The 11,245-nt window shown below is 37.5% G+C and overlaps 1 protein-coding gene and 1 pseudogene across 2 annotated transcripts in view; both read right to left on the reverse strand.

Annotated features, from left to right (window-relative positions):
• LOC110288702 (cation channel sperm-associated protein subunit beta-like) overlaps nt 1-11,245 on the reverse strand; it is a gene marked incomplete at its 3' end in the record, with an annotated part of 20,257 nt that overhangs the window by 6,911 nt on the left and 2,101 nt on the right. Inside the window, exon 4 of the mRNA XM_021154979.1 lies at nt 9,714-9,746. Within this exon, the coding sequence (XP_021010638.1) occupies nt 9,714-9,746 (33 nt within the window). The remainder of the gene's footprint in view (nt 1-9,713; nt 9,747-11,245) is intronic.
• On the reverse strand, nt 6,004-6,952 carry LOC110288701 (annotated as a pseudogene). Its single transcript, XR_002377295.2, has one exon. The product of XR_002377295.2 is annotated as a glucosamine 6-phosphate N-acetyltransferase pseudogene (transcript).

Consider the following 11,245-nt stretch of genomic DNA (forward strand, 5'->3'; position numbering starts at 1 on the left):
GAATGGATACAGAAAATGTGGTACATTTACACAATGGAGTACTACTCAGCTATTAAAAACAATGAATTTATGAAATTCTTAGGCAAATGGATGGACCTGGAGGATATCATCCTGAGTGAGGTAACCCAATCACAAAAGAACACAGATGATTTGCACTCACTGATGAGTGGATATTAGTCCAGAAACTTAGAATACCCAAGATACAATTTGCAAAACAAAAGAAACTCAAGAAGAAGAAAGATCAAAGTGTAAATACTTCGTCCCTCCTTAGAATGGGGAACAAAATACAAATGTAAGGAGTTACAGAGACAAAGTTTGGAGATGAGACAGAAGGAAGGACCATGCACAGGCTGCCCCATTCGGGGATCCATACCATAATCAACCACCGAACACAGACACAATCGCATATTCCAGCAAGATTTCGCCGACAGAACCCTGATATAGCTGACTCTGGTGAGGCTATGCCAGTGCCTGGCAAATCCAGAAGTGGAGGCTCAGAGTCATCTATTAGATGAAACACGTGACCTCCAATGGAGGAGATAGAGAAAGTTCCCAAGGAGCTGAAGGGGTCCACAACCCTATAGGAGAAACAGCAATATGAACTAACCAGTATCCCCTGAGCTCATGTCTATAGCTGCCTATGTAGCAGAAGATGACCTAATTGGCCATCATTCGGAGGAGAGGCCCTTGGTCTTGCAAAGATTATATGCCCCAGTACAGGGGAATATCAGGGCCAGAAAGTGTGAGTGGGTGGGTTGGAGAGCAGGGTGAGAGGAGGGTATAAGGGATTTTTGGGATAGAATTTAAATTATAAATAAAGAAAATATCTAATTAAAAAATTGTTTAAAAAAGACAAATAAGAAGAAGAAATCTTTTTTAAAACAAGAAAAATGTCTTAAAATAATAAAATATCTTTAAATGCCATACTCTATATATCTCTGAGATTTTTAATCTCTGACAATTTGTGTATAGTACATCTGAATGGATTTTTCTAGCTCTTTATTATCTTTTCAATCTGGGAAACATATTTTTATAATTAACTAAACTAATATCTAAAATGACCATGAGTTTCATTTTCTGACTGCTAAATTTGATTTTTTAATTATTCTGAACAGTTTGTAATAGCAGTTTAAAGGATAGAACTTAACATTAAATTTTAAGTATTACATAGGTACTATACCTTAGCATGTTGTAGCATGTTGTATACTCTTAAATCTGTATTAATATACAAAATTCTATGCCAATGTGGCTAACCTTAAATTGTATCAATACACAATGATCTATACCAATGTACCCAAGTATAATCCTAACTTATATCAATATACAAAGATCTATGCCAATGTAAGATTAGTCGCTTAAGATTTAATGTTCTTTGATTATGAACTAACCAGAACCCCGGAGCTCTTGACTCTAGCTGCATATGTATCAAAAGATGGTCTAGTCGGCCATCACTGGAAAGAGAGGCCCATTGGACTTGGGGAACGCCAGGGCCAAAAAGTGGGAGTGGGTGGGTAGGGGAGTTGGGGGAGAATGTATTGGGGACTTTTTGGATAGCATTGGAAATGTAAATGAGGAAAATACCTAATTAAAAAATTAATTCTCAAAAAAAAAGATTTAATGTTCTTTGGTCTAAAAGTAGATTCAATAATCTACCCTTTTGTTTATCATTCCTATAACCAAAACCCTAAAGCAACAGGAAACTTCCAACAAACTTTTATCCCATAGAATGACCAACATTTCGTTAAAGATAGTTCTTTGTTCTCTATTGGAGCAGGTAAGGCATTTGTTTTTCTTTATATGTGAGTTTGGGCTGCATAGCTATGATGTAATATAAATTCTTATCTCTGCCATTTGAAAGGATGACATGATAAGTAATTGTTATTCTAAGGCTTCTCTCCATTTTTCACAATCTTTTTTTCTTGTATTTCTATATTTTTAGTATCTTGTTAATTTTTGTTTATGAATGTTTCTATACCCACCCATCTCAAAAATAATGCAGAATTCCTCCTGTCAAAAGGAAATGTAGAGACAAAAAGTGGAGCCGGTGGATGGCCTTTCCTTTAGGGACTTAAGCGAGAGCGGGGGCAGGAACCATGGAAAAACATTGCTTCATTGGCTTATTCACAGTGGCTTACTCAACCTGGTTTCCTATACCACCAAGTGCTATCTGCTCAGTGGTGGCATCACCCTATGATGGGGAAAATTATTCTTTTATTTGTTTGTTTGTTTGTTTGTTTATTCATCTATTTAATGCTTTACATTCCAATCATGTCCGCTAACACCACCCCGGCCCCCAGTCCTATACATTTTTCTTTTAAGGGACAGAACTGAGAAACTGCTTTGTATCCAGGGAGCACTTGATCCTAAGTTTTGATTCTATGTAAGTTCTTGTCATACTTTATTATGCCAAATATTAGTGGCTATTTTATAAATGGTGCATGGTTGTAGCAATAGTTAATCTCAATCCAGGGCTTCTCGTCCACCTTTGACCATTCAGTTTTTAAAGAAAAGGCACATGATCTTTATACTTATAAGCCTTATCAGCACTAGAGCTGGGCAGATATGCTTTATACCATTAAAATCTATTTTCCCATCCATAACCCTAAGTACTAATTTGCCATGTTCCCATGGGGGTGGTTCTTAACTCCAATTGGCTACTTTTGTTATGTATTGCAATGCTGAATAGTGACTCTCCAAGAACTAGGGCATTTTCATGCAGAGGATACTATGTGAACTTGCCAGCTCCCTAGCTATCCCTGATTGGTGAATGAAGATGCCTACAACCTATAGGCACAATTGAGATAGGTGGGGTTTGTGGTTCCTGGGCTTAAGGTATGAAACCCATGAGGGAAAGAGAGAGAGAAGAAGATTGAGACAGGAGAAAGCCATCATGGGAAAAGTGAGTCAAAAATATGGCTATGAGGGCTAGCCGGCTGAAGTTATCAAATCTTTTTCCCCCTCAAGTCTTGTGGGATTTGGGACAAGGATTGAAATGCATGCTGGTTTAGTCCATGACTCCAGGGGGTGATTTAGGGGTTAAAATATGAACTAAAACACAGCTGGAACCCAAACCAAATGACATGCCAGGTGGCAGAGCCCATGAGCTACAGTGGCAGGCTTAAAAGTCAGCCTTTGTGGGTACTCCTTAGTGCTGCTGCTAAAGAGCAGCTCTGAGCTGAGGACAGATGTCAACTTAGACACACTGGCATAACACAGCCTCTGAGCAAAACAAGCAAACAAAATAATAAGAGTAGCACACAGAGGAGACAGAAACAGGCAGATCTCTGAATTCTGGTAAACATCGTTCTTAAATTTATATAAGAGGGGAATATGGGTATATTTATAAGTTATGTTTATAATTTCTATGCTATAGTTGTAAATTAAAAGATAATGCTTTTCTATTGCCCTAGAAAGGTATATTATTCTAGTCAATGTAAAGGCCCAGAATTGGGGTTTTGCTCTTATAAAACAGAAAAACAAAGCTAAGCTCATGAGAGCTAACATGGGGTAGAGTTTCACTCTACTCTGAGCAGCCAATCTGTCTCCTTGGAATGTGGAGCTTCCACGGGAAAACTAATGGCAACTCATGAGAGATAACCTAAGATGAATGAAAGCTTAATTGACGTTGAATAGAGAGAGGATATTAAGTTATGAAAAAGGGAATACATTGATTCCAAATATATAAATTTGTGCCTTTGATCTCAATACCCGGGAAGACAAAGGCAGAGACAGATGAATTCCTTGTGAGTTGAGGCCAGCCTAATCTGCAGAGCCCATCCAAATCAGCCTGGGCTACAAAGAGAGACCATGCCTTAATAAATAAGAGTGATTGTTTTAAATTATCAAAGTTACTCATTTCCACAGAAGGAAGAAATTGGAATTGATGTAAATGTTTTTTAGGGTACAGAGATAATAAATAAATCCAGGCCTTCAATATTAAACCACGGGAGAAAAAGGCAATGACAAATAAGATGGCAAATTTGAAGCCAGCCTAATTTATAGAACAGATCCAATCAACTTGGGCTACAAAGAGAAACTCTGTCACAATAAATAATAGTAACTATTTCAAATTGTTTTAATTATCAAAATTAAGGTGGTTATAAGTTTGATGGTTATGATGGTATTACAAATTGTCTGGGACAGAAGTCAAAATGGAGCAGATCTAAATAAAAAGTGGCCTGCTAAATTGGAGCAGTCTGTATTTTTGATGACTTCAAACTGCTGGACCAAAGGCAAGCTATGTTGAGAGAGAGGCTCTGTATATATGCTAACAGGAAAGAAAAAAAAAGGCTTTGGACTGCTTGCATTGTAATAAGGATCAGATTTGATAGAGGAAGACTCACTGAAGATCTTAGCTTCAGAGAGGAAGTAAGAAATCAAGAAGACCAAACAAAACAGGTAACATGACTTGCTGATCCCTCTACATGGAAACAGCCCTGAACTGGCTGAGACATAAACTGTCTCTAGCCAGAACTTCAGCTAAGCATAGCCAATGGTTTTGTTGGTACAGACTTCTCAAGATTTGTAATGTGATCCTTTCATATAGCATGAGTTGGAGATTTATATTAGTTTGGTTATATGTTCAAATTAACTCATGAAGAAAGCCAATTGTCTTCACCTCCTCAAACGAGGAACAAAAAATTATTTTGAACTGATCTATGCACATTCCATACATTATGTTAATATAAAAATATATATTACCTTTAAAAACTTTATGTTAAAAAAAAAAACCAAGAATACAGCCCTGACAGGATTCAGCCTCAAGGATGGTGAGATGCTGAGACCTGCTACGCTGTTCTATCTCCCTATGAGATCCTGCCTCAAACTGATACTGTTAGACGTGCTTCTGAAACAGCTTCAAAAAGGACCACTAATCCCAAATGACCTTGGTTCATCCATCCTTTCAGACTGTTCCACTCAGGATTGCAATTAACCCTGAACTTTCTCAACACATAGAGACTGGGCAATAAATGCTAGAGCTAGTTTTCTTTTTATCCATTTTCCCATTTCATTTGGGCCCCAAACAGGACTTCTTTGCCCCAGTACAGCAGGAAGCAATTATAAGGAGACTGTCATCATATTCCCTTAAGTCAAGGAGGATAGTTTGGGTCATTTTATAAATTAGACGTATATTGTCAGTTTAAGGGATAATTTACAAATAATTATGGCCTTAGATGAGGAGGAAACTAAATAGGGAGGATAGATTCAGGGATTTCTATTTTTCCCTTCCTTTTCCATATCCTTTCTTACATAAAGGGTAGGGGGTTGAGAAGGAAAAGAGGGGATATAGAAATATTATATAAAGTAAACAAATAGTGGTAGATTATTGAATCTACCCCTTTAAATAAAAAATATCCTATAGCCATAATCTTTTTTTTAAACATGAAAGACTATTCATATAAACAAGTTTAATGTAATAACATGGAATGCAAAAGATTAGAACCACTATCAATAAAGTATCTGATTCTATTTTAAAAATCATTTAAATAAAACAGACAGGACAGGGATCAGAATAATAGTACCATTATAATCACATAAATAGAAAAGCTACCATCATTTTAAAGCTGTACTAAATTTAGGCAGTACTGCACATGTTTTTGTGACTCAAAGGCTTCAACTGTCAAGGGTACGGAAACCAGGGTAGCAGCTCCCCTGGGAGCTGCTCATTGACAGATGAAAAGGACCCTGGATAATCTAAAATCATGTGACAGATGGCAGGTGGTACAGTATCTGCACAAAACTTTACACTTAGTAAATTGTTATTTAAGCTGTTGTACCTTTTCCCATTTTTCTTTTGTTGCTTTAAAAAGACTGCAGGGTTAGGATCAACGAGAAAATATGTATCTGGTGGTCATGGTAACAGAAGTGTCCAATGAGAAATGGTGCACCTTAAGTCTATTTAGATGTATGAGACAAAAATAATTTTATGATAAGAAACACCCTTATTCAATACACACACACACACACACACACACATATATATATATATATATATATATATATATATATATATATATATATTTAAAAATGAGCAGCATAGAGCAGACATGTTTACTACCCATACTCTTGACTACCAAGAAATGAAGACAAACTTTAGAAAAATACAATGCAAGAAAAGATTCAAGTTGAAAATATATTCCTTTGGTTAAAAATCCTCCCCCTTTATGATCATTTGTATTCCCAGCATCCTCCCAGGTTACTACACTGGCACACCACAGCGTACTTCAGTCTAGTAGTTAGGGAGCTCACTGGGCTGCAGCAACAAAAATGAACTCTAAAACAGTTAATTAAGGCTTGTAGCATTAACCTCTTGATGGTGGTTTTTACTTTAGGAACCTCCGACACATGTAATTTTCTTCAGATACTGTATAGTCAAACTTTTTGTAGAAACCGACATTTTGTGGTAGACATTCAAGGGTGATCTTGTAACAGCTCAGTTTCATGCTTAGCAAAGTAAGAGTTGATAATAACAGTTTGCCAAGCTGCTTCCCTCTGCACTCCTCACTTACAACGACATCTTCTTCTCTCCCTCTCTTAGCACATGAATGGATAAATTTATGTTCTATTATCAGAGTTGCTGTAGCCACAATTTGTCCTAGGGTCACATCTTCCACAACTGTAACGTAGTAATCTCCAGACTTCTTCATATGCTCAAAAGATTTCATGAACTGTTCTGGGCTGACGACACTAGTCTCTGTCAGCTGACCCAATACCTTAAAAAAACCTTTATTTAAGTCTGCAGTACAGAGAGGCCTCAAAACCAAGCCTTCTCCAGGATGTGTTGGAGAAATGGCTGGAGAAAATATAGCTGTATTCTGACTCCAGTCCACTTCTTTGAGCAAACTTGGGTCAAACATAGGAGTTTCATCGGGTTTCATCTTTCCAGTAAAGTCGCACCAGAGCGGACCACTCTCCCGTCCCAGCGCGTCAGTCTCCCTGCGGGTCACAGCGCCGCCGCCCCTATAGCCATAATCTTACATTGATATAGATCTTTATATATTGAAGCAAAATTGAGGTTACTCATACAGAATTTTGTAGACTGATACAGGCTTAGGGATTCTATTGGTATAAATCTTTATATATTGATACAAAATTTAACATTAATTGTGTTTCAACATAATATAGGTATGTTTCAATTTTTACATAGGCATTGTGTCTATGCTACCCATTTAAATATACAAGATTTAGTCCCAGTTGTTTTACTAGCTGCTATTCCAAACTGTTTAAGATAATGAGTAATGCAAGTTAAGAGTCAGAGAGTCAAACTCACGGCCACGTGAGATACTAATCTAAATCGCACATCCTGGATTAAAGAGATAATGGGTAGCTAGAGACGGGCACATTTTGCTTGCTCAGGTATGCTATGAATAGATAGATGATCTTCAAAAGCATCAGAGATCCACAGAATATATCATGTACAATTATTTCATTATTAAGAGCTCTTTGACTATGAGACAGGTCTGCTCTTGACAATATAGCCATTCCACTTGAAAGATGATGAGCATCCATAACCTCCATGTAAAGTTGCTTCAGTCGTGGCAAGCTGGCCACTGGGCAAGAAATGCCCTAACTTCATCTACAGAGAGAATGTGGACCTAAAACGACAAATGGACACAGGACAGTCAACTGCTAAGCTCTACCAAGAGAGTGTAAGCTAATCCTTCATACTTCCTGCTTCACCTAAGGGCTGTCAGTTGTTCTGGACAAGATGGTTGAAGATAGATGCTCCAACATTAGTTCCATTTAGATGTGGAACTCTAAACTCACCAAGATAGGATGGGTTATAGAATATCTAAGTTGTCAAATATAAATTGACATGCTATAAAATGAATATCATACCTAACAGTTTTCTTAATTGTTAAATTGTATTCAATTTATATCTCAGGAGAAAAACAGCATTTTAATCGCTTAGCCTAGCTAGGTCCCAAATAAGTGAGGCAGGATATTTTAATTATTTAGCAGGTTTATGGCACAACTCAGCAGTATCGGTCTATTTTAATCCCCTAAACTAATCTGAGTACATCCCAGCCCAAATCCCCAAGATGCTTGCATTTTAAGGCTTACTCTGCTCCAGCTGTTTTCATATGATGTCTCCTGGACCCTCTTCTCATGCTTGGATTCTCACTTCCTATCTCTCAACCACTCCCCTGGCTGGTTGAAGTCCAACTCTGTTCTCTGCCCTGCTCAGCCATTAGCTGATCAGGTTTTGACAAATCAGAGAATAAATGAGGTGCAATGTTATGGTGTTTTGAACATGCTAGGCCCAGGGAGTAGCACAATTAGGAGGTGTGGCCTTGTTGGAATAGGTGTGACCTTGTTGGAGGAAGTGTGTCACTGTGGACATGAACATTGAGACCCTCCTACTTCCTGCTTGAGAGTTATCCTGGCTACCTTTAGATCAAGATCTGAAACCCTCAGCTCCTTATCTAGCACATGTATGTCTTAATGCTGTCATTCTTCCGACCATGATGATAATGGACTGGACCTCTGAAATTGTAAGCCACCTCCAATTAAATGTTGTCCCTTATAAGAGTGACCTTGGCCATAGTGTCTCTTCACCTCAGTAAAACCGTAACTAAGACAAATGCTTACGCAACATTGAGGCAGGAGATACTTAGAATAGGCATGGCAATATGATGCTGTTCTCTACCCTGTTCTAATTACTACCAGACAGGGGCAGAGAAATCAGCATTCACATAATACAAGGATAATCTTTAAACAATCAGTACACAATATTAGTCCCACAATAACTTATTCATGAAAACCTTTAAATGTCCTTAAATTGATACTGGTGGTGATTACACAACTCCACAAATACACAAAATACCATAGAGCTGAACATACAGAAAAAGTAAGGTTTATACCATGTGAATTTTACATTGATAAAACTGCTAAGCAAAGAAAAAGACCTTTCAAGTTACTTGACTTGTACTATATCATTATTAAAATTATCCAGTTTTCTTAAAAGCCTTCAGGTTTACAAGATACCATAGTTATCATTATTAATCTGGGCAATTTTAATATAGAACCTTTAGTGTGTCTTGGACTATGCTATGCCTCTCCCTTCTGTTTAGATGATTCATGCATTTTTCTCTATGAATCCAAACTGGAACGGTCCAGTGACTAGCCTTAGGAATGATTTCACTTATGTGAGGCTGACCTCAAGCCAAGGATGTTTGACCCTGAGTAACAGGATTGTTCGTTCTTAGAGTCCTGAGGATGAGCTTTTTCTCTGCAGGATCCTCTACTTGCCTATCCTCTACTGCTCTACCATGCCAAGAGCCATGTCCTCATAGTTTGGTTTGTATTCTGTTCTTTAGACAGAGTACCCTGAATTTGGTGAGATAATTCCCATGCTATATTGTTTCGCTAGAACAAGTAAATGTTTGTGTACATTGAATATATTGGTATTGCTAGGAATTGAACCCAGAGCCTGAACGTGAAAGGCAAAGACTCTACCACTGAGCTACATCTCCTGATATAGCAATGTTAGCAATCTCCAGAGCAATCTGAGCAAGCCCAGAGAGAACTGAACAGTAGGAAATTGTGGCTACTGAAATGAGAAGGGCCTGATAGCTATAGAGAAAAGTTTTTAGTTTAAACTGAAAGTCATTTTATGGTAGCAAGAAATTCTAAATTATGAATTATCACTTTGCAAGTTACCAAGTGAATAGGTATCTTCTAAACCAATATTAGGAAATCAAAAGTCTTACCCTTTCAAATCCACAAAACTCTACTCTTGAAAGCTGTAGGAAGAAGGGGAGGAGGAGGAGAAAGTTTTAAATGTAGTACTTTTTTAAAAGTCATAATACAGTTTGTATTTTAATTGAACCACAAAAAAAAATCCTTTGTTTTCTTTTGTGTTCCAGCAAATATGTGGCCAAACATTAATGTAACATCTTCTTTAGTCTCTTGATGTAACTTAATTGTATGCATATAGCTCCATCTAAATATATATTTTTCTTCTCTTCATCCTAGCATTATGTTAGCTTTTATTTTCTTATATGTCTTTCTGCCTGAGGAAACTTTCTATTCTCAGTAGCAAGGCCTGAATATACTGTCCCAACTTCACTTCTACTTGCTTCTTGGTGGAATAATTTTCAGTTGTCCTATCACAGAAATTCCTAACAGGATTGAACACAGTTCTATGCAAAATTTTGGTGTCTCCCTTGTTTTTAATCAGTTTGTAATTTTATGTATGTATGGGGACAGCATGGCACTTCAATGCACTGGTAGGTGTGTAATTATCATCAGGATAGTTGGCACATCCGTCATCATAGGCATATATCATTTCTCGGACAACACTTAATTTCTGTTAATTTTAATATAATGTTTAGTTCTATAAATTACTTTACAGCATTTTGGGACCCTATTGACCAATAAATAAATATACAAGTATTTATGGGTAAATGATATCTTTTCCATTACATATATTTAAAGTTTGCTACAAATGGTAAGCAATAAAACTAGTGGCAATTTCAACTCATACACCAAGTAATATGAAGCAAAGGGAAAGGTTGCTGAATCATATTTACATCTTTTTAACTTTTATGATTATTGGTTATAAGATTGCTGAGAGCTTCGGACCAGGCTGGATCCTCTCTGATGCAACTGAGAGAGAAGAACATAGGGTTGCTTTTTATAATAACTTATGTCTATCTTTATTTTAAGTTACTCTGAGGCCAGAAGCTGCAGGCCTCTAGATCTACTGAAGCTTGTTGATAACAGCTGGATAGTAGGTAAAGGATTTATTGCTATTGCTTTCTTCTCTGTCCAAGCAGCCGGAAACCTCTGTGGCTAGGCTAAATAATTCTTTGCAAACCAGAGAAGAAGGAAAGGAAAAGAATTAAAATGATTTCTACAGGCAAATATGCACAGACCCACAAACATTCATATACCCACACTCTGGGCAGGCCCTACAATCTGCCTCAATTAACTACAAAAGTATTCATGGATGTTTGCAAATGTGCACATATACCTACACATATACATATAGACAAATAGACATATACAGTTGGATGGATAAATGGATGGGTGCATGGATGGATGGATGGATGGATGGATGGATGGATAGATGGATGGATGAGTAGGTAGGTGGGTGGGTGGGTCGATGGATGGATGGATGGATGGATGGATGAGTGGGTGGGTGGGTGGATGGATAGATGGATGGATGGATGGATGGATGGATGGATGGATGGATGGATGAGTGGGTGGGTGGGTAGGTGGGTGGATGGATGGATGGATG

This window comes from Mus caroli, unplaced genomic scaffold (genome assembly GCF_900094665.2).
Source record: "Mus caroli unplaced genomic scaffold, CAROLI_EIJ_v1.1 scaffold_14616_1, whole genome shotgun sequence".
Taxonomy (NCBI): domain Eukaryota; kingdom Metazoa; phylum Chordata; class Mammalia; order Rodentia; family Muridae; genus Mus; species Mus caroli.